The sequence below is a fragment of the Lagopus muta genome, chromosome 7 (genome assembly GCF_023343835.1).
Source record: "Lagopus muta isolate bLagMut1 chromosome 7, bLagMut1 primary, whole genome shotgun sequence".
In the NCBI taxonomy this organism is placed as follows: Eukaryota; Metazoa; Chordata; class Aves; order Galliformes; family Phasianidae; genus Lagopus; species Lagopus muta.
Window position 1 is genome coordinate 27,261,851 of NC_064439.1, and position 24,272 is coordinate 27,286,122.

Consider the following 24,272-nt stretch of genomic DNA (forward strand, 5'->3'; position numbering starts at 1 on the left):
TTTTTGTTATCCTATAATCTAGTCAGCTCACACTCTCTATCAGATATTAAAAGAGGCACATTCTTTCTCACTCAATATGATCAGCTCTCTCTCTCTCACTTCCAATTTCACTTTCACACTGCAGCTTCAGCAGTTTCATTAGGAATTGTATTCTGTTTATTAGGAAATAGCTTTCTGTAGCCAAACCAGTAATAAACTCTGCTAATAATGTTCCCTAATAACATTATTAGGGAAGCAGGGCAACACATATTTCAGATCTGTGTATGACATCAAACCTGTATATTCTAAATTGCTGTTTAAACAAAATAAGCAATAAGAATATCTTCTGAAAAAATCAAGTAAGAAAGCTTTTAAGCTATACTTAAAAAATGAATTAAAAAAAGACTATGCCTTTCAGTGCAGGTCCTACAACTCACTATATTCATATAGGTTTTGTGGTTCATCTTAAAATATTTGCTGGAAAATTCATGACAAACACTGTTTATTCATTATACTTCCAATTAAATTGCTTTATGACTCCCCAGAAGGTCTAAAGGCACAGACTGGTGCCCATATAAAAAACAAAGAGTCATGGAACCTCTACTGTACAGTGTGTGAAACTGAAGGGATGTTTCTCTTTCTGGCTGTCTAGGAGCTGCTCTTTGACTCTTTAGCTTCATGTGAAGATGAACTGCTGTGGGGTTAATCACAATAATTATGTTCTTTCTCCCTCTCTAAAAGCATTATTTGCTCTGCATCTCAGACGAGAGATTGTGAAGAACTAAGTTGAGCCTGTGCATCTGCTGTTTGCTGAGTGCTGACTTAATCCCTGCTCTATCCTGCTGTTCTGTGTTCCTAAATAAATATTTTGTGGAGTGTGGGTGAAGACAAAGACCTGGATATCTTTTTCTTCTTCAGACATGTTGCCTCAGCCATTTCTGGAATTGTCGCTCTTTATTTCATGTTTAGTTACACAGCGGAGGGAAGAACCTCTCTTTACACTGGCATAAAACTGAAACTGTATGACCTGATTTAAAACCTGCATGCACTAAGCAAATCCTATCAAATTTCTCACTTGAAAATATTTTTTTATTTACTAAACATGATTGCACACGCAAGCTTTATTTAACTAGTTTATTATTTTGATTGCATACCTCCAAAATATGTTTTCAACTAAGGTAATTGTGTTAATTTGCATCTTCAAAGGGCATCTTTGCAAAACCAAGCATTTTATCAGGGTTATTCCTGCTGAATCAAAAATTCACTCATAGACATGATTATCTTCAATATTCAACAATAACCACAAAGAAGAAAAAAAAATTTCAAATCTTCCAATCCTTGTATAATAAAAATGTGAGACCAATGGAAGACAGAATATATTTTTAGTGAGCCAGAACAAAAAGAAACAACCCAAACCTACTGGACGTGGCGCAGGTAGAACCCGTTCCGCCTGTCCAGAGGCAGAAACAAATCAAACATTCTAGTAAACAGTTGATCATGCAGTGGCTGTTCAGCAGAAAGTTTAACAATATATTGCACACCTGTTTCCTTGATTTTACTAACAGGTCATTTTTTTAACTTCATATTGATGGCCAAGCATTCACTTTATTATAGAATCACAGAATCCCTAGATTTGGAAGAGACCTTTAAAGGTCATCTAGTCCAACTGCCATGCAATGAACAAGGACTTCCACAGCTAGATCAGTTGCCCAGTGCTTCATCTAGCCTCGCCTTGAAAGTCTTCAGGGCCAAGGCATCAACCACATCCCTGACCAACCTGATCCAAGGGCTCATCACTGTCACTGTAAAAACTTTTTCTTTATATCCAACTGAAATCTACCCTTATTAAGCCTGAAACCCCTTGTTCTATTACAACAGAACCTGCTAAAGAATCTGTCTCCTTCTTTCCTGTAGTTCCCCTTTAGACACTGACAGGCCATTGTAAGAGATTTTTTGTTTGTTTTTTTTTTTTTTGTTTTGTTTGACCTAAGTCAGTCAGTACATAAAGATTTCTTTTGAGTCAATGGAAACTTTCCTCTTTTTTCTATTAGGACAAACTACATCAAGGAAAACTAATTTATAATCAGTTAAGTTATACATTAGATTATAATACTTTAACTATGTTAAAATAAAATTGAATGAACAGTTAAATTCAAGTGGATTTAGGACCTCAAAAACATTAAGGTTTTTGTTTAACTACTGCTGCCAATATCCACAAGCTTGTTTCTCCATATCACTGCTAGAAGAGCAAATAACATGTAATGCCCACAATTTCTTATTGGGCCTTGCTTACAGCTGTGCCTCTGTGCAAGAGAACTAAGGCACTTATGCTGCTTGAAGAGTTGTGAACTCTGCAAAACTGAGACAGAGGGAGACAAAGGTACAAGTAATCATGCTAGTATACCACTGCACTTTTTTGCCTCTAAAAACAAGATCTTCATAATTTAACCTAGAAAAAATACTGTATTCAATCATCCAATATGACAAAGAGTAAATAATTTATATTGACAAAATCAAAATGCAAACATCAGATTAGAAACACAGAAAGATTCCTAACAACATAAAAAAAAAATCTCTTTGAATATATTCAAAGGTAAACAGTTTAATTAAGCAAAGAATCTCATATAAATTATCCACATTATTTCAAATCTGTTAAGATGGTGTCACAGTAATACTGATATATCCAGATTAAAAAAAAAAAAAAGGGAATGCAGCAATCTGCCTTGTTATCAGTATGTGTGTTGTCACACTTTCTCAGTGAACTGTGACTGAGATGTATTAGCAGGTCAAAAGAGCAAAGCTCTTCAATTTTTTACAGTTCTAGAAAATGGATGACATTCGAAGAAAAGCTTAATCTTAGCAGGGGACCAAACAGCAGTGTTATTTTTTTCCTTCAAATTTATATATCCTGAAAGAAGGAAAGAGAAAACAAACAAATGCAGGCTCTGTTGTTAAAAGACTCTACTGCATTCTAGGTTTCTATGTTTATTGTGTAAAATTTACTGCTTGAACCCCCTATAAAGCTTGCACAATGATTTGGATAAAGCTAGAAAGAAAAGTGCTATGAATCTTGCTTCCTGGAGTGGCAGAGGTTGGGCCAAAGGTGAGATTTCAATGAATTACACTCTTAAGTGCCTATCAATTATAGATAACAGTAAAGTTAGATGCATTATTTTATCTCAAATTAGGACAATGCAATTGGGTATTCAGAGAAGCTTGCTCTGGCAGCTTTGTGCAAGTGTTGGCAGCTGAATGAGGACCTGACTGTATTTTTTTTAAAGAAACAGATAATTAAGTACACCCTAATCATCTGGCTTTTTTTTTTTTTTTTTTTTTTTCCCCTTTTCTAAAGGTTAATACTTGAATACTTTAAAATCTGAGTAATAATAAGAAGACATGGTGACCTGATAAACTCTTTTATTACTCTCTATGACATATCTGTATCTTAACATTTAAAGTTCCACAATAATTTTGCTAATATTTAATATTTTAAAATTTAGGAAGGCATATTCTTTTTGCCCTCCATGGCAATATGAAGACTCAGGATAGCATTTATATCTTGTATATTCAAGGGATGTAGAAGAGAAATTATTAATATACATAGGTCGCTCCAAAAGTAATGTTTCCTATTTATTTCCTTGGAAACTACAACAGATACACAGAGCACAATAACAGTATTTGATAGAACAAATTCTCAGCTACAAAAAACTATTTTTCAACATAAGCACCACCATTAGTTGTGCATTTTTGCAGAGCTGAACAAGAGCCCGCATATCGCTCTTGTAAAAATCTGCACCAGTGGAAATGACACTGCTGCAGTCACCACTGCTGGAATGTATCACTCACTGCCTCACTGTGCTCACAGCCACAGTCTGGTCTCCATGAATGCTCAGCAAGCATTGATGAATATCAATGGCTGCCTTTTTTCTGCATGGAGAAATTCAGTTCCACCCGTCTGCTTCATACTCACTTCCATGTCAGATGCTGTTCCGTCAGACAGTATACCACTGCACTTTTTTGCCTCTAAAAACAAGATCTTCATAACTTAACCTAGAAACATTACTATACTCAATCATCCAATATGACAAAGAGTAAATAATTTGTATTGACAAAATCAAAATGCAAACTTCAGATTAGAAACACAGAAAGATTCCTAACAACATAAAAAAATCCCTTTGAATATATTCATAGGTAACTAGGCCCTATGCTGTCATCTGTCCCATGGCAATAAAACATGTAGGAATACTGGCAAGGAGGTACAACCTCCACTGCCATACCACATCTGCTTCTGACACTGTGGTTCAGCTTAACAAAACAGGAGGCATTACTTTTGGAGCAGCTGTCATACATGGAGCAAATAACTCAAATTCAATTGAAATTCAAGTTATCTTCCTTAGTCTCTTTTCAATACTTTCTAGGGTGTTTAAGCACAAATTATAATTTGAAAGACAAAGGCCTCTAAAGGTTACATTAAAATTAGAGATGGATCAGTAGCCATTTTCTCATTTTCCTATTGCTCAAACACGGAATTGTCTGGCTTTGGAATTGAATCTGGGTCTCTATAAACCATTTAACTGCAGTTAAATTGAAGTAATATTTCAAGCATAGAGAAGGCAAATACAGGCAATGCAGTTGTTTGACTTACAATACTCAGAAGTTGTAAGATCATAAACCCTTGGAATCTGGAGACTAAGTCTGTATGTATACCTGTCCCTTGAACACATCATCTGTGTTACTTTTTGCATGGACATGAATAAAGAAGGACTTAGAGCTGATGACTTCTACCTTGAGCAACTATGTAGGTTTGAGATTTAAAAAAAAATACCAATATTTGATGCCTTATTAACACTCTGTCCAAGCAAAAATATCTCGACCTAAATGTTAAACAAAAATGTCATTCAGAGTAGCTATTTACTATGATCATTATTGTGAAAGGTCTATTTAGAAAAGCTGTCTTTTTTTTTTTTTTTTTTTTTTTTTTAATTACACAATTATAGGCTCATAGAGCCATCACTGATCATTTTCTGAGCAAGAGCACAGGATATACTTTGTCATATGATTTACTTCAAGGAATAAGAAAATTTAGTTGATAGCCAAAGATGATTAAAAAAACTTAATGATATTAAAAATATATTTTATAAATCATTTTACGAATGAGTATATATCATATTAATCTAGTGCTGTTAAATCAGTATTGCAATCCCTATGTAAATGATTTGTTCTTTTCAGTATTTATATTTAGCACAATAGAAAAGATATTCCTCCACTTCTTCCATAATGGTAATAAAAAGAAATTGATTATTTTTTACTTGTCCATAAAAATTGTCCCCACAGCAATTCGAATTTGATTAAGCTGGTATATCAAATATATGTATAGGACTTTGAATGCAGAGTCAAGCTTCTAGGAACATATGTACAAATTAGATGATTGCAATACTTAATAATTCAGTGAATCCTTGCTAACATTACACTTTTTTTTTCAATAAGTTATTTGAAATTGAAATCATTTCTAGGCAGAACATGCCACTCTTTCAGTGTTTAAATCAGGCCTTTTGTATCAACACACTGATTGTAACCGTTCTCATGACCTCTCAGACTTTGAAAATTTATAACACAATTATAGGATATCAAGAAGATAGATTTATAAAATTAGTTTTCTTCCTTATTGTAAGACTAATTTCAGGTCTATTGTAAACAAAAACAAAATGACAAACAATCCCCTTCCCCCCCCTTTCTTGAATAAACTTTCCTTCTAGGTACTTCAACTATTCAAAAAATAATTATCAATCTCATTAAAAGTGATGGAATTGAAACAGTTAAAGGCACTTTAAATTATCTTAGCCACACAATCCTCACCTTGGAGGAGTCCAGGAAGTTGGTTTCAGTAAGTATTTAATAGTGCACAAATCCCAAGCAAAGGAAATTAGCTTCAGAGCTTCAAAACTTAAGGTCAGTGGATACTGCACTGATCCAATGTGATAGATACAAGATCTGATTGTTTAGATGTAAACCGCTCATTGCACATTCATTGTTATTTTTCTGTTGCCTTTATTTAAGTCTAGAATCACTCAAAATCCCAGTCAGTGTGTGCTCCATCTTACCAGTAACCGCATTTAGCTTTGTTTAAAAGAGAGAATTAATCACTGTCAATATCTTTTTTTTCTCTCCTGACAGTTCTTCAAGTTTGCAGTGGAATTAGAAAATGATTGTTAATTTACACATACAAGATAATTTTATGTAACTTAAGAAAGATTAAAAGGAACAATCAGGAGTGGCAGTAGAAGAAATTAAATCAGGATATGAATGAGTGCTGTTTTATACTGTAGGTGTTCCAGCAAAACCTAATGCTAATACTTAAACTCATCAGTTAATCACTTCCCATATTCTTTTTCAAATATTAACCTTTTAAAAAGTTGAATTAGCTTAAGAATAACTTGATATATTATTAGGAGTCATTTAAAAAGTCCATGCCAAAAAAAGAATGGTTTTCTTTTTAAACAGTTTTTAATTATTATGAGGCTTATATGAAGAGGAAAATATATTTTAACAAGCATCCACACAAGTGGTCTGATTATGTTATTCTAATCTGCAAACCTAATTATCACCTTCTTATGGAGTACAAGGAACAGCTTTAGAAGAAAATTAATGTATCCTATCAGTGGGACAGTTTGTCACTTTATTAAATAATCATCTTCTTTGCAAATAAAATTGTTAGAAGCTTCATTGTATTAAGGAAAAAATAAAACCCCTCACACCATTACATATTAAAATTAACTTCCCACCGATTCTTTAATGGTCTATTAAGCCTTCACTGTGGTGGATTATGAAGTACAAATGAGTATATCAAATGTTTCTAAAACTGTAAGAAACAAATACGTCCTATGCACATTTTTTGTTATTGCGAGTAATAATTTAGCAAACATTTAAACTGCTTTCACTAGTTTTCAATGTAGAAAGTTTATATTAAACACATACAAATTAGATAATGTATTATTTTGTTTGCTTTTAATCAAAATCGTAAGCTGACATCTCTCTATCCACTTTTTCTGTAAGACAATTCATAGTCAATCTAACAGAAAAAAAAACAAAACCCTACATCCACATAAAACAAAAAAGTTCACCTCCAAGTCTTTAGAGCCATTCTGCACAGTAATTGCAGAGCGTTACAGTTAGTGAACAGATACAGGAATCTACTCTGTAAGCTAAGCTGGGTTATTTTTAGCTATCTTTGATTAAGTTGTATTGTTGACTGAAACAAAAACAAAACAAAAAAAAACAGCAAAAAAAAAAAAAACAACAACATAAAACAATTTTTTTTTTTTTTTAATTCTAAAAGGAGTTGTTGGCTAACAGACAAAAATTCAGCCTATAACTACATATAAAAATGCATATAGCTACCTCTAATAAAGTACGTATTATGAGTCAATGTACATCACATGAGATTTGGGAGACACAGTTTATGCATACTGAAGGTTTGCTCTGTATCTCCAGTATCTCCGACAAGTGCTCTTACCTTTGCATTTCTAGCCATGGTTTTCAATGTTACTTGCTGGAGTTTTCACCCTGGCAGCAGGAAAAGAATGAAGAAGTCTCTCAGATGGACCTATACTGTAACAAACAGTTTCAAGCTGTCCAGGTTTTCTATCTTGTATAAGCAAACATACACTTCTGCAGAAAAAAAAAAAAAAACAACCAAAAAATGCAACAACCAACCAAAAAAAAAAACAAAACAAAACAAAAAAACCCACAACCAAAAATCTCCTGCCACTTTGCTCAAATACTAGATTAAGACATATTATTCTTAAGGAGATGAGGCACAGAGGGAGAAGTTGGCTCTGCATCAAGGTGCTGAGGCTGCGAGTCTCCCATTTCAAGCAAGCTCTACAGCTTTTAGGGAAAAGCAAAGGCCCCTTTTTGTCACTGAGCTTTGAGGCATCAGCAGGTTCTGGCTTTTTAAAATCCCAAATTAGTGTTTTTTTTTAACAACAACAAAAATAAGGTCCCCAAAATCAGGGAAAGTATTTCCTGCCCAGCACAATCATATGAGAGAGTATTACCAGCTACTGTCGCCTTTCAAAAAATAGAAAATATATAGCCCTCACTAGCAACCCAGAATTTCATAAGGTAAGGAACTTAGGTTTCTTTCCATGTGTTACACAATTTCTTCTACTTTCTTTTTTTCTTTCTTTTTTTACTGCATAAAACTGGATAAAAGCCATAAAAGCCTTGAGTCGATAAAAAAATTTGGATATTCTATCCATACAAAGAATTTTACAAATCCTACATGTCATGTCATCGGAAAGATGGATCAAAATGATCATGAAAGTCAATAATTACTTCATTCATAAAGCTGTCATTCTGGCTATCAGTAACACTTATATTCTTTGTGAGGAAAAGCCTCAGCTATAAAGACTCTGATTTTCCTCAAATATTATTTGATATAGTTAAATGTTGGACTCCGTGGCTTGAGGGTAAGTTGTATCCAGCTGTCAAAAAAATGTCCAATATTCTGATACTATACATGGAAGATTAACAGAGCTCTGTAAAATAAGACAATCTGTATAAAATATTGTAGGACTACTTAATTTTAATGTAAAAAACAGAGCTTAAGTTAATGAAACAAATCATAAAGTCAATATTTTTAAAATAATCTCTACCCCTCTGGATTATTTTTTTTAAAATTTACAATTGGGAAGAACAGTATCATGCCTTGTAAAAAAAAGATGTAAAATATGAAAGTTCAGAAAGATCAGGATTTTAATGGAAACACTGCCTGAACTATTAGAACTGATTTGTTCCAGCTGAACACCCATCCAAATTCTTAGAAAACAAAACAATATACACAGGAAGATAGTTCAAAGAGCTCTCAAAGAAGCACATAACTGATTAATTCTTGCCAGCCAGCACATCCACACATCCATGTTCTTTTTCTTTTTTTCTTTTCTTTTTCCTTTTTTTTTTCTTTTCTTTTTCCTTCTCCCCCCACCTCCCTTTAAAGGATGCATTGGGCTTTCTCAGCTGTATACCTATCATGACACAGAATATGAATATTCCCTCTTCCAGGCTACAGATTAAAGAATACTGCCAGCTCAGGGCACTAAACCAGCACACTTGTAGTCATTAAATTGTCAGAGTACTCTGGTAGAAAAGTACACAACATGTTGCTGTACACCATTCAGAAATTTCAGAGAAAAGAAAAAAGTTATGAAAAGTTTACCCATTATATAATAAAGACTTCAGTAAAAAATAATAAATAGTCCAAACTAAGCAACACTTAAGACTTCAAGCAAGAGACATAGCTGAAACGTATTTCTCCTTTGCTCTGTCAACTTTTTCGTTTCCTCTTTTATTAAAACACTAAACCATGAGCATTAAGCAGCTCTTAATTTAGCTTTATAATAAAAATTGAAATCCTTCTTAACCAAGAGTGTAGTTTTGTTGAATTCTGTATCCTTGATTATTTTATAAGGTGAATGAATAAAGTAAAGTCAAGAAAGACAAAGAAAAAAGGAGTCAAAAGCAGAAAGAGGAACAAGAGAAGGCATTAGATGTCAGAGTTAGAAAAAGAAGTCGAATTTGCCTTTAGCAAGAGCAGTCCTTTCAGTTCAGACTTGAGATAGCTAAGAAAAACCCAAAAGCCAACTAGCTTTTTGCAAGGACCAAGAAACTGGCATACCGTGGAAGGCTACTGGCCAGTAGCTAGTTTCTTCCTGGCAGCGTCTATCTAACATGTCTCTCCAACAGAGACTATTTTGCATCGTGTCCTTATCCGACGATTTTAGTGTCTTTGGGCACAATTGGTGACATCAAAGGAGCTTTGGTAAACAGAAGGAAGACTGGTGTGTGCATTTATCAAATAAGCCGGATGGTAAATAATCTAGTTTAGTATCCATGTTTTCTTATTCTGTATGTAACAAAAGGATTTGTGAATCTCTTATTCTGGTATGAAGTTACTAGGATGCTACACATAAACCACTACCTTTGTAGCCAAAGGATGCAAGTTCCATGGTACTCTTTTTGCTCATGTGAACAAAGCATTGGATAACTACTGTTAATAATTTAAACAACATAATTAAAAACTCAGACTTTTACCAGACTTCAAACAATACAAAAGTGCCTCTTCACTTTGTTAGTGCTCTGGCAACCTGGTGACAAATTTTAATCTGATTATTAGTTTTCCATGTTTCTGCCATAGCTATGAATGTAGTGTACCTGAATTCCCCCCATCAGAAAGGGGAACTGTCTCCCCTGATCCCCTTTTTTCTGGATGACTGCCTCATATTACAAAGCCAGTATAAAAATAGTCCTATGGCTGAAGTGGCACAGCTGCTGTGAGGCTCTGCAAGAATTTTTTTGAAGCAGAAGCACTAGTCAGGTCAATCTACCCAAATTTAATTTTTATAAGAACAACAATTTGACAATTAAATTTATGTTCCCAAATCACTTTCACAGAACATTTATGCTGCAATTCTCTACAAAGTCAAAGCAGCTAAACATACTGAAGATTTCATTCAGAATGAGTTGTCAGCAGTCTCATACCAGTAGAAACATATTTCTTTGATTAAGACACATCCTTTCTTCTTTGAACATCAACAAAATCTCAGTAAAGAACTAGACTGACAGCTTAGCACAGCTTTCAAGGCTTTATTATCAAAATCCAAGTCACTTTAGAATATTCTGCTGCTTCTGCTGCTGCTATAGCTATTAATATATCATGATAACTAAAAGAAAAATTCCAAGTACTTTAGCTCATAAAAAAAAAAAAAAAAAAATCAATGTTGCCCTTGTTTTTAATATATTGTGAGCACAAATATTCTAACCACAGAGAAAGTTCTTCAGTTGGCCATTATAATCCCAAATCACAAGTTACTGTTACAAAGAGCATTTGATGCCTTTAGACATCTTCATAATTGGCTCAGAAATAGCATGCTGCAAGAAAGGTTAACAGACCTTGCTGTTCCTCATATGGACAAATCTTTATTTTAAAAAAGGCATAACTGAAAGTTCTCAAGAACCAGGAAACCATATGACTTGCAGCTGTTCCTCAAGTCCAATTTGACAAAAAAAAAAAAAAAAAAAAAAAAGGCAATTCCAACAGACGGCCTCTTCCTCTGAATACTAAATCAAAATCTGAAACAGTTTTTCACACATCTACCCATGGCACATGGATTCCAATGATACACTTCTGTCTACAATTTAGGCACATCATGAAAACAATTTAATGTAAATCCAATATGATCTTAAAATACAGTATTACTTCCTTAACCTAAAGAACAAAATTAGTTGTTAGTATATCTAACCATGCTTTCAGGGACTCAAACTGGTTATAATTTGAAAACTTGCCAAGATTAATAAGTTTCACTTAGTAGCTAAGTAATAGGTTTTTTTTTTTTTTTTTTTTTTTTTTTTTTTTGTCTAACGCCTTTGTTTTTTTCTATTGTCATTTTCTATGTAATGACATCCCACAGGCACCCAGCTCATACTCACAGTCACTGATCAATAAATGGATTCAGAATTCTGTAATTATTGTTTGCTTAGATTTGGAGAAACAAAGTCTACATTGTTCCCCACATGTTTCTTCAGCTGACTTGTCTCCCACCTTGCAGTTTCCCCTGAGTGATTTCCTGGGTCTTCTGACCTGGAAGAGAGGGCATTCTGAACCAAAGACCACAATCTGTCACATACCTTAAAGTCCTCATATTGATCCAAGCCCATTTTACTCAATACGGAGTATTACAGAACACTCGATAGAGACAGCACTCTATGGAATCAAAGATTGGAAAAGACCTCTAAGATCAAGTGCAACCATCAAACTACCCCCACCATGCCCACTAAATATGTTCCTAAATGCTTCATGCTGCTTGTATCTCAAGAGTTGAGAAAAGGATATTAGTGTCCTCACTTCTGGTAAGACAGTAAATGAATATGCATTAATTACCCATTTCAAAAGTGGGTGTAGATCAATAGTTGCCATTCATTCAGGAATACAATTACAAGAGAGGCAGAGAGGTATCCTTTCAATCCTGTGCTAGTGCTTAGAAATATCTTAATAAAATGTGATGAGAGAAATGTAGGCAATATGACTTTAAACTACCTTTTACTTCTTTGCTAAATTTGGATTCAATACTAGAGGTATCACTTACCAGAATAAGCAATGGTCATTTCCTTTACATCACCAAGTCAGCCAATATATTACTCCAGCGATGTAATTTCTTTTGTACTTTTTAAGAAAATATGTAGGAATTTCACAATGCAGCTACACAGATACTGAAATTTATATAATTGGGATATAACAGCGTAACATAAAGGATAAAAATAAAATAGAAAAAATATGAGAAAATACTTTTAAATGTAGGTTAAAATACAATTTGGGTGCAGTGGTTCTAATGAGAATTAATATAAAAATAAATACTTCTCATTTTGACTACATAATTCTGTTCTTATCAGATGTAACGAAACAGCAGTAGTAGTAAACTATCCTGAAGACCAAATTCATAACAATGTGGTTATAGAAATTATTATGTTAAAACTTATTTTTCACTTAATTATACAAATGCACTAAATTATTGTGCATATATTATATGATGCTGTTCTACATTATACAAAAAAAAACCCCAACATATTCAAAATATTTTTTTTGGAACAATGTATCTTATGTTAATGAATCTACGATATAGTGCAAAAGGCAATACAAACTCTACCAAGTGTACCTTCTGGATTTATCTGATTTCATAATATATACGAATCATAGCTCATGATAGCAAATTTGGAAATAATATTTTTTGATTTGCACATTTCTTATAAAAGACTGTGTAACCTACTGAAATGAAGTAAGACTTCAAATCAAATCAGAAAGAAGTCTGATTATTTGCATGAAAATGATACGTAGACATGAGCCAGGCAAAATACATTCAAATAGAATAAAGAGGGAAATTGAAAATGTTATCTCAAGTGATGGAGATGGTGGCACAGGCTCTTTATTAGGTACATTAAGTACTTAAAATCACTTCAGTTATATAATTAGCAAAGATAAGAACTATGGGATATTTAATCAGGGACAGACACACTGGTTGAAAGGATTACTTTTCAGGTCAGGTAATCCATTCAAAAATTAATTTTGAAAATTAGTACTAAGGTTTAATTTAGGGCTAGAGGGATCAGTTTTGTTTTGTTTTGTTTTTTTATATACTTTTTTTAAAATTTATTTATTTTTTATTTCCAGTTACCTAAGTCTCTCCAACATGACACAGAACTTCAGAGTGTAGTACCAGAAGTTTGGTGCATTTAAATTTAAGATCTGAATCTGAAGCAAATTTAGGTCCTAACTTCTAGGGACCTAAGGCGCAAGGCAAGTAAAAAAATATATGCTCTATATCACATCGGTCCATGCCGTACTAAAGGAATAGTTGGGGTCTCATTATCAGTGGGTGTTGCAGCATACGCCTGGATAATGACAATCTCTAAAAATAGGGGCTTAATTACTGGAATTAAAGGATTAAAAAAAAAGACCCATAAAGCACTCACAGTTCAGACTAAAGGTTTTCATGTTGTGATTAAATTTTAATTTCTTTGTACTAAAGAATAATGTGTTTATATTTATTAAATAGGAAGTGTAAAATTTATTTCTTAACAATTCATTTCATTGCTTTTAATGGCTTGGATATTGTCAATAATATAATATGTAAGTGCACTGTGGCCACTTAGCAACCTTGACTGGATTTTGAAGGAAGGTTTTGATGGTTTGGCAATATATATTAGAAACAGGCTGCTGCTTAACTGCTTATGAAGCCCAGCATCTGTTATGAACATGAAATATAACCACATAAAATTCATGTAAAGATTTGCCATTTACTTCAGATTTTTGAAGGCTAATTGATCCAAAATGAAGTTTGAAATCAGCTGCAGATTTACATTGCTCAGATTCACTAAAACAAGTATCACAATGAATTATTAAGCTTCTGCTCACAAAAATCAGAGAAAAAATTAGCATAAAAAATCCTAACCATACTTTATCAACAAGCAACAAATAGCAAGCTGTAGTTATGCCATTTTGCTACAGAATTTCTGTTCTATAGAATTCAACATGCGTGAATTTACTATTAATGAAAGTAGTGAGAAAGATTTCTCTATCATTCCGTTATTTAATATTTTTTATTTCAAACGGTGTGACTATACAGTGGAAGAGACTCAGATTTAACTTGCATGTAGTAAAGTTTGCATTTAAAGCACTGTAATCAAATGCAGTAGTTTTTAATTAATTAAAGAATGCATAGAACATTCAACAGGCACTTCAATCCATTGAAAAGGTTCAATGACATGCTCTGAGTAATGAAACAACATCTTCAATAAAATCCTTTGCCAGCCTGACATCAGTTGAAGAAAATTAGATTTTATTGACCTTAGGCTACAGCAAAAGCATAGACCTGTTGTGAATCAACAGTTTTTTACTCGCAGAAAGCATGCTGGGCCAATTCCTTTATATCATTGTGCACCATGTAGAACAATCCATTATTCTAACAACACAGCCCTTTAACATACATTCTATTTCACAATGTCTAATGTAACTCTGTATTTAGCAACTGAATATCATTATGTATCTTTAAAATACTGAAGTTTCCTCAAAGGAAAAACATTCCCATATCCTGCCAATGTTAATAGTATTATTAACTATACTAATAATATTAATAGTACCCATTTCAGTTATTCCTTTAGGAATGCAGAAAGACAAGTGTTTCACAACCTCCAATGAAATGTGCAGTGAACAGCTAGTCCTTACTGTTCTAACAGTACAAAACCTGAATCCATTTTAGTCCAACAGTAGTGAAATTGATAGCTGAGCATCCTGAAAATGAAAACATTCATTGCTACAGATAGAGCCTCATACACTTCACTAATTTCAAATATGTACTTTGAAATCACAGGGGATGCACAGTTCTCTGCTTAGAATTTATTTTTTATATCATACTGCCTCTAGTCCTCAAGAATCTGAACCTGAGGTTTCTCAACCACATGAACCTTCCCCACAGCCATTACAGAATAGTATTTAGCAGAGCAAAAGGTGTCTCAAGCATGTGGGCCTTAACCCTTTAGCACTATCTAGAGAAATGACAAAAATGTGAAATCACTTATCAGAGAGAGGTACAGATACTGGAGTTGCACACTGCTGTATTTTTACCATTTTTTGCTTATTTTTGCATAGACGATAAACATAGAGAAGCTGAATCAGAATAATTCTTTAAGCATCTTTTGGGAACATATTGTGAACCGTTACATTTTGAATGAAAGAAGGATGTCTAAACAAAAGCAAACATTTCTAATATAGTTTACTTTGTTGACTGAAGCTGCAATGTGTTAGAATCTAGAGCTGTTGTGAAAACCTGATAAATATATATAATACCGTTGTATCTTTGCAGATATAAAATGTATTGAGCTCGTATCTGCATAATCCTTACACTAAGGATTCAATAACTCTAGGTGAAGTCCTAGAGAATAGTATCAAAATTATTATTAGATTTATCTCAGCTCAGTGAACTCAAGCATGCATGATACACAGTAGGTAGTTTTTTTGAAGATACTATTTCATATTCGAAGCTTGACAAAAGAACATGTTGAGTCTTCTTTACCTTTTTTTTTTTTTCTTTTCTCTTCCTGTCTATAAATGTTATAAGCAAGAGCTAGGTGGAGTAGGCTGTGCAACTATAGACCACCGCTGGATCATGTGAAACTATTTCTGACTTGGTCATATGGTTTTTTGCTTTGAGTAGCTTCTTCTGATGCCTACGACTGCAGCAATACTGTCTGAGATCAGAGGTGATGTTCCCTGGAGTCTTATCCTTTTACGAAAAGAAACCTGTGGAATCGATGGGGCAGGTAACAGATGTCTACAATCTGGTCTCTGCGTGGGGCCACTGCCTTCTTTTTAAGCTGAGAATGTCACAATGAGGAAGGGAGGAGAGGTTGAAGGAAATAGCCTGAAATGTCTGCAATTCAAGTTAGAAACTGTGAGCTGATGATTAGTTTATTCACTCTAAGTATGTACTAGAGGTTCAGCCCAAGAGACTGCATCACTTAAGCTGAAAAACTGGAAGAATAGTGAAAATATCAAAATAATTTTGTTCTTTTTAGATTGAAACATTTTGACTTTTCAATTCAAAGCTAAAGTAAGCCAACTTTAAATCACATATACCTGAGAATTTTATTCGCTACATGGCAAACTACTTTGCTTTTAAACTTGAGGTTGCATTATGCAAAAAAATAAGCAGAAATGTTAAACTGTTTTTTTTTTTTTTTTAATCCAGTCACCACTGGAGTTACTGCATGTTTTCAGTAATAAGTGTTTAGTTTCCTTACTGCCTGGCTGGCTTACAAATATTATAAGATACAGATTTTTCAATAGAGTATCAGCCCTTATATGCACAACATTTTTTTTTATTTTTATTTTTTTTCTTTTTTCTGAGGTCAGGGAAGATGCTTCACTACGTAACTACACAGCATTGTGAAGTACTGTAATTGGGGCACATGGAAGAAGAAGTGCTAAAGATTCATTTACCTTCCATTTCCTCCATCTTTAAGTAAAAAAAAAGCCTTTCCAGATTAAATAAAAGTGTAAGTAAACAAGTTGAAAGGGAATCTCAGAAGTACATGGTCAAGAACATGATACAAATTGAGTTATTAGGAATAGGAACCTTTTCTGCATATGAATTTTCACTTCATAAAAGAGAAAAATTGACTGATGCTTGAAAATCTCAAAGATAACACTCTTAAAACTGTAAATGCAATTTATAAATCCTACTTCAGTTTATAGAAAATAAGAAATACCTTGTACGCTACTGGGTGCCAGGGAATTGAATTAGCATTATATTATAGTATTTTAGAATAGTGTGAACTTGAATGATATTTTGCTGAATGTTTTCCTTGTTTCCATGTGTATATTCTAGTCACATAACTCATACATCTGTTATCCCCAGCGTTAAGTCTATGATGTTTACACAGATCTCCCTGCAGGGCATTTTGGCCTAACTGAATCCTTATTCCAACAGTATGTCCTACTTTAATGATATTGTTACTTGAAATGCTGTCTTTTGCAAGTTTTCTTCCCCCGAGGTTAACACAGCTATTCTACACTGAAAGTAGGGAATCTGACCCTATTCCTAACAGCAGATACGGGGAAGCAAACCCTGTTATCTTACACAGAGTTCTCTGCACTTTAGACCTGCAGAATAGGTGCAGTGACAGCTAAGATTTTTTTTTTTCCTATGGACACATTTAAATCTCAGTGCAATACTACTGCAGATTTCTGATAATGTGTGTTTATGATCATAAGATACAATTATTTGAAAAAGCTTGTTAGGATTCATTTTTTTGACAGATGTTGGGAAGCTGCTGTATTCCCACTTTCATTATTTTCTATTGGATCATCACCAAAAGAAACGTTTTTCTCCTTCAGATCCATTTTCATGAAGAAATAATGAATATTTTACAAATATTGTAAGATACACTGAGCCTTATTCGTAAAATCATATGAAGCCATTCTAAATCGCAGCTTACAAGGATAATATTCTTAACTAAGTAGCTAACTAGTAACTAAAACATTTACCAACAGTTTTTCAGTGAAATTCTGAACAGAAAAAAACATTTGACAAAAGCACATCATTTCACTTTAATAATAATCAGAAACAAACAGGGGTTGCACAGGTGAAATGGCACAGGAAACTTCTAAGTCACTCAAAGGTTTAAGAAATGAAACATAATATGGATTTTAAATTCATGAATATTCACATATACTTAATCTGAGACTTTTTCAAAGACCTATACGTCTATGCATCTCTAGTGCAGAAATCCACAACTTATTTAATTTCTTTGTATTTTTAATGAGTCAGTACTAAGTCTTTGTGTCCAAAACCTAGGAGCACTGCACAGTTTCAAAACATGCCAGCATTCTTAAGTAGATACCTGCTTCCAAAACATTCTACAGTATCAGTGAGTAATAATTAAAAAGTCCTTCTAAGCCTTGTGATTTGTTCTCCTCTTCATTCTGAAAAGGTAAACAAGTGTAGAAAGATTCTGCATTCATATATGCAGCATATCAGGATTTTCCATATCGGTATGCTCTAATTACACAGGCAGCTTGGTGTCAGTGTGTCAAGGAATGTCATAGTACTTTAAGGATTATCACTGCCACAATCTAAGGCAGATGATTCTCCAACTACAAACTTAATCTAATTCACAAAGAAGAATCAAATACAACACCTGTGCATTTTAGAAAATCTCTGCACATAGCATAAATTCAGTTTCTTTTAGGCAAAGAAACTTTTTATATAGTCCTTCTCAAAGTAGAACCTCAGTGCAAGGATCTGCTTTACAAAACTGATAATAGTAAGAGTACAAAGCTTTGGAAAATCAAGCAAGAAGAAAATAGCACAAAGCCACAAAAGAATTAACAAATTCACGTGTGACAATGCAGGATTTTGAAATGAGTAAGTGCTATAACTATGTAGTAGGCTATGAATCTGACTTGGGATTGCCTTGCTGATCTAAATGATGAGGAAAGTGATAAATGCATTTTGTCTAATATATATAAAATGGTTTCACTTTCACACACTGCAGGAAAATGCTGCTATACCATATTGTGGAGTTTTGCTACAAGCAGGAAAAAGTACAAGGGCTGCTCTGAAAGTAATGCCTCCTGTTTCATTATGTTAGCCCACGATGTCAGAAGAGAATATTGGTGGTATGGCAGCAGAGAACCTTCCTGACAATATCTACTACATTTTGTTGCCATGTGACAGATGGCAGCAGCAGAACAGTCTGACAGAAATGTGACCAATATGGAAGTGTATACAAAGCAAAGGTGTGGCACTGAATTCGTCCATGTGGAAAAAATGGCATCCATTAATATTCACTGATGCTTGCTTGAATATTTATGGAGACCAAACAGTGCATGTGAGCACAGCAAGGCAGTAAGTGGTACGTATCAGCAGTGGTCATCTTTGCTGGTGCAGATTTCTACATATGCAGCATGCAGGCTCTTGTTCATCATTTTGAAAATGCACAGCTAATGGTGGTGCTGATGTTGAAAAATAGTGTTTTGTAGTTGAGAATTTGTTCATTTAAACAGAGTTATTCTGCTCTTTGCAAATGATGCAGTTTCCATGGAAATAAATAGGAGGCATTACTTCTGGAGCAACATACACGTTTATGAACTTACAGCATTTGGAATATTCTTTTCAACAGTAACAGAAATCCACAGTAACCTTTAAAAAAAATAGTCCCTGTTACAATACTTTGACCAAGTCTTCACATTATTTTTTAGAAATGCATCACCTTTCTAAACAGTCTTTAAACAGCCTGACAATCATTACTTTTTAAAAGTTCTTTCAATACCACACTACTGAAACACAGGGACTCCAACTATATATTTTTGTAGTTAATTTCCTTAAGATAGTGCTAGAAACATCAGGTTCCTTAAAATATAGATGAATTTCAAGGTGAGTCTGCTAGCAGATTAATGGCACATGATTTATCGTGACATGAAATCTGATCTGAAACTCATGTTATTAGCTGAGCTTTTTATAAATCATAATTGCCAGCTGCTGAAAATATGCAGAAAGACCACTGATAAACTTCATCTTCAGGGCCTAGAATATCTGCATTTGCTAAATGTCCAATATCTCTAGTCTTAGTGAATGACGGAATGACTAATAGATTTGGATGTGCAGATCAGACTTCAGTTAAAATCTTTTCACAGTATAATTCTTACAAAATGAGAAGCACAGGAGGCAGAAAGAGGAGGTAATATAATTTAAGTGTTTATAGTAGGCTCAAAGAGAAATATATACTTGAGTTCTTGTATATCGTTGAATAGATTCTAGTACATAATTGCAGAGATGATTATTTAAGGAAAAAGTCCCCATCTTGGACTGTTAAGAGTAAAATTTATACTTGCGACATGAAATTGCCAAATTAGATAATATTCAAACACATTCAAGCATCAGTCTATACAGCTGTAATGAGGCTGCACAAAAAATATTTTATTATCCTAACATCTATGAAGATTGACCTCTACATTATATCTGGTTGACCCTGATGGAAATTTAAAAAAAAAATCTGTAGGTATGACAAAACATTTGTTTCAACAATTATTCCTAGATATTCCCATTACATCCCTAAACTTCATATCTTAATTTCTTCTTCCCATGCGCCTTTGAATCTTAATTAAAGTTTCTGAAATGTTGCTTTTACCCATCACAAGTGATGTGCTAAATTACCTAAATAGAAAGAGACAAACATAAGCACTGCATTATGAATATTATCTACTCAACAAACTAGATATTGAAAGAAGGTGATTTTGCAGTACATGTTGTAACACATTTTTAATATCCAGAAAAGCTCAGAGATAAATTCTAAATTCAAAAAGCAACAAGGAACAGATGCAAAGTCTCATTCCTGACTTTTTTATATATCCAAAGCTGTTTAATGATAAAAGCATTTATGTGTAAAATGGCATTCACTTGCCCTTAGTAAGAGTATATATGGAAGAGCCTCCTGTCAATGTACCAGTGTGCGTGTGGGAATGAAACATAAGGACCACCATCTGCAGCTGTCTAATAAGTGTTCTTCAGTGCCTAATGGCAAAGTGTCAATTCAGAGATCTTCAGATACCACAATGCATCATCTTGTCCATGCTAGTCTTACAAGTCAAACATTTTGCATGTGAGAACAGTTTATTTATAATCCTATTCATTTCAGTTGAAATACCAGATATAAAACAGTTACGCTACCAGCAGTCTGTGAGCATATACTTAATACAAAATGCACTGATTTCCTCTCTTTTATGAGAATCAATATTTTAAAGGCTGTGCAAGATTTAACTCCTTATAGAACAAATCTCAAAGACATAGAAATAATCTTTTCACATGTGAGCAATTTGAAATTCTTACCTACTGTTGAACTTCTCCGGATGTTTTTCCCTCATGATGTGGAATCTGTGGGCAATTGAAGCATCCTAACAGAAAAAAGAGAACTGTAAATCTATAATGAAAGAAAAATTACAAAACAGAAGACCAAAACTGTAATCAAGGCATATTGTTTGTGAGGTGTTTTACTGTCTATCATTTTCAACAACAGCAATATTCTGACCACTTTACAGATATGCTGCTCCAAGGAAGGGATCTCTATGAAAATAATCAACTCACTACACTTATTACATTCCCCACTTTTACAAATCAGAAGTGATAGCTATGTTTACTGAAAGGGTCTTCGATTTTTTTATAGCAAATATCATCCAGATACACAGAAGATTTACAACAGCGCTCTCCACTGATCTTTCCTGTTGTTTTTATTGCTGTTGTTGGAATGCTAAATAAAGTATATGAAACTCTAGTACGGCTGAGTGATAGTTTTAATAGAGTTAAACATATACAGCCTGACATTTGCATATGAGGATTCAGTAGCTTTCTACAGGATTTTGTAGAAAATAAATGATAATATATCCTTTATTACATTGGAAATAATGGGGGTAAGACTGATTTTTTGCACAAAGAAGAATCTTGTTAATTAAGAATATATTATATATATTATTAAAGTGTTTAAAAAATACTAAATGATGCAAATAGTAGAAACAAATACGAATTAGAAATGAAATACCACAGCAAAATACATAGGTGTATAACATTTTAAAGGTAATCAAATAATTGTGGTGGTGGAAGTTGCTGATATGCTAGAATCATTTTTCCCAGCATTCATACATCTCATTTGAAAGTACAAAAACAATGTTTTCTTCAGTATAGCTATGAAATATTTATTTTGCTTAATGATTCTATGATCCTATGAAATTAGTCATGAGAATATGAAACCTACCAACTCTACAGTTTTGTAAGAGATAGTAAACATTGGATTGCTTTTACAAGTATGTCTTAAAAAACTGCATATATGAGAATATATGTGCAAAGCAATAATTTTAAATGAATTCTAGTTTCCATGCTAATACAGCTCCACAAAAACCACAAATAAATTTTTCACTATAATCAAATATCATGGATGAGAAACAACTTAAAATATTATAGAACTATAAAAACTAAGAATTAGAGAAAAGTATCAAATTCAATATAAGCCTTCAGACTTATCCAATAACATTTTAAATGATTTTCAAACAATCAGAACTAACTTTCGGTGGAAAAAAGAAAATGAAATACTTTACTTAAATTTTATCTTGTTGCCAATTAAAATATTATTTTACATACTTTTTATTTAAGCCATTCATCTTCAGTTTAAATCTCAAATAAGCAAAGAAATGTTTAGTGCAGATATCAGTTATATCAAATATGGCTACAACACTGACAAAAATACTTCTTTGTAATTAAAATTTTAAACAAGGTAAACTCCAGAGATCATACAGCTGCTCACTGATATAATTTTCTTATATGATGAATAAAAGGTAACTAATAGGAAATAATATTTTACATACACTCTGATTACCTAAGGATGTAGCACTGTATTGAATTCTTCAGCAATATGACTTGTGATCATTGCTTAAGTAAAATCACTTAGTGGCATCACTAAATGTAAATTGAAATAGTCAATTTATACTCTAATTATGTAGTTTCCAAAGATGCATACAGTTTTCATCCTTAGGAACATCTGCTTACTTATTTTTCTATTCTATTTGTGAACAGAAATGTCATTTAATGTATATGTTTTACTGTCCCACAAGGAAATGAGAGCAAAAAGCCCTACTGACTGAATTTTATGTTCATAAAATGCCTGATTTTTCTATATTGTCATCCTACTGTCATCTGAAACTTTCAGTGCAATATTCTCAAACAGTACTTGCCACTACTTCAGATTTATTTTTATGTACAAGGCAACTTTATGAGGAAAATATCCATCCACAAATATTCAGGTGATCCACAGTTCTTGAAGATGGATAAGATAAAGGTGCCAGTAAAGCTCTAGACGTTACTCTTCTAAACAAAGCCTATCAGCTGAAGTAAAATAATAACTATGTTAACTTTAGAAAGGCTCAGCATTCATACTTTATCCCACATTAGATGTGCCAACATTAGAAAAGTACAGTGGTTTGCCAGTTGTATATGAAAAAAATAAAAGGACTACTCTTGTGGTTAACTTTTAATTTTCTGTGTTGAAGCAAAAGAAAAAGGCAGACTCAAGACAAAAAGAATAAAGGAGTAGTAGCTTATATGACAGAAACTAGGAAACACTAATCAAGGACTAACTGTGTAATGAATGAAATAAAAAGGCTAATGTGCTTACTCATGCATAACAAATACAAGATATAAACAATCTAGGGATCAATGCCCACTGCAGATGGCAAACAGGCAGTTGTTTCTATGCAAGGTTGATTTGATTGAAATTTTCCCCTGCCTGAATATTTTCAGACTCCAAAGTAGATCAACTAACTTAATGAGCTGAGAGGTTACAAATAAGTAACACACAAAGCTAATTTTGAAGGAGCCAACACAAGACAAACACGTCATAACAATTCCTTACAAACCTGCTGAAAGGCTATGACTTTGTTAATAGACTGCTAAGCAGAGTAGCAACTACACATGGATAAGCTTGGAAGTGGGGGAACTGCTTGGAAGTGGGGGAACTGCTAAGGTTTTCTTGGGTTTAAACTGCTGAACTGCTAAGCCCTCGAATCCAACATGCAGAAGCCTTAAATTCCATAGACAAGGACTTTCCAACCACAACTCCATGCCTGCCTTAGGATAATCTGAAGCCAGTCCAGGCTAGTTGCATGTTAACCACATAACGCTTTTTTTCAGTTTTTTTTGTTGTTGTTGTTGTTTTTTTTTTTTTTTTTAAAGAAAAGAAAGAAAAAAAAAACCACACTATTTTCTGATTTTCTAATGTTTGTTACCTTTCATTTTCTAGAATAGCAGCATACAAACTGGAATAAATGAAGAACAACTCTCACAATTAAATAAGTAACTTTGGAGTGGGTAGGAATGCAAGTTCTCTGCCCTTAGAACTGCAGGAATTACCTGCAGCTAATGCAGATGCCATTCCTAAATCCTGAGGAACAACCATTACAAGTTTTGTATTTCTGGATAAGAACAGGTCCCTCCTTGATAGCTGTTCAGCTACAGTTGAAATAGGATTAATTTTAGCAGACTTCAGCCATTTCAAAATGAGGCAACCAGCCTGTATGCGTCAAGGCATATAACTGTTGGACCAATAAACAATCTCTTTGTGTCATGAATGACATTAAATTCACCTAATTACCTACACTGGAAAACAGAGTAATATCGACGTGCATGATAAGCCAAATA

At 33.5% G+C, this 24,272-nt stretch overlaps 1 protein-coding gene across 2 annotated transcripts in view; it reads right to left on the reverse strand.

The window, feature by feature from the left end:
- DGKB (diacylglycerol kinase beta) overlaps positions 1-24,272 on the reverse strand; it is a 368,802-nt gene that overhangs the window by 165,179 nt on the left and 179,351 nt on the right. For both annotated transcript variants that reach the window (XR_007378050.1, XM_048950623.1), the window contains one exon: positions 20,919-20,983. Coding sequence is in view for 1 of the 2 variants with exons in the window: in XM_048950623.1 (XP_048806580.1) it covers positions 20,919-20,983 (65 nt within the window). In the remaining variant the exon portion in view is untranslated. The remainder of the gene's footprint in view (positions 1-20,918; positions 20,984-24,272) is intronic.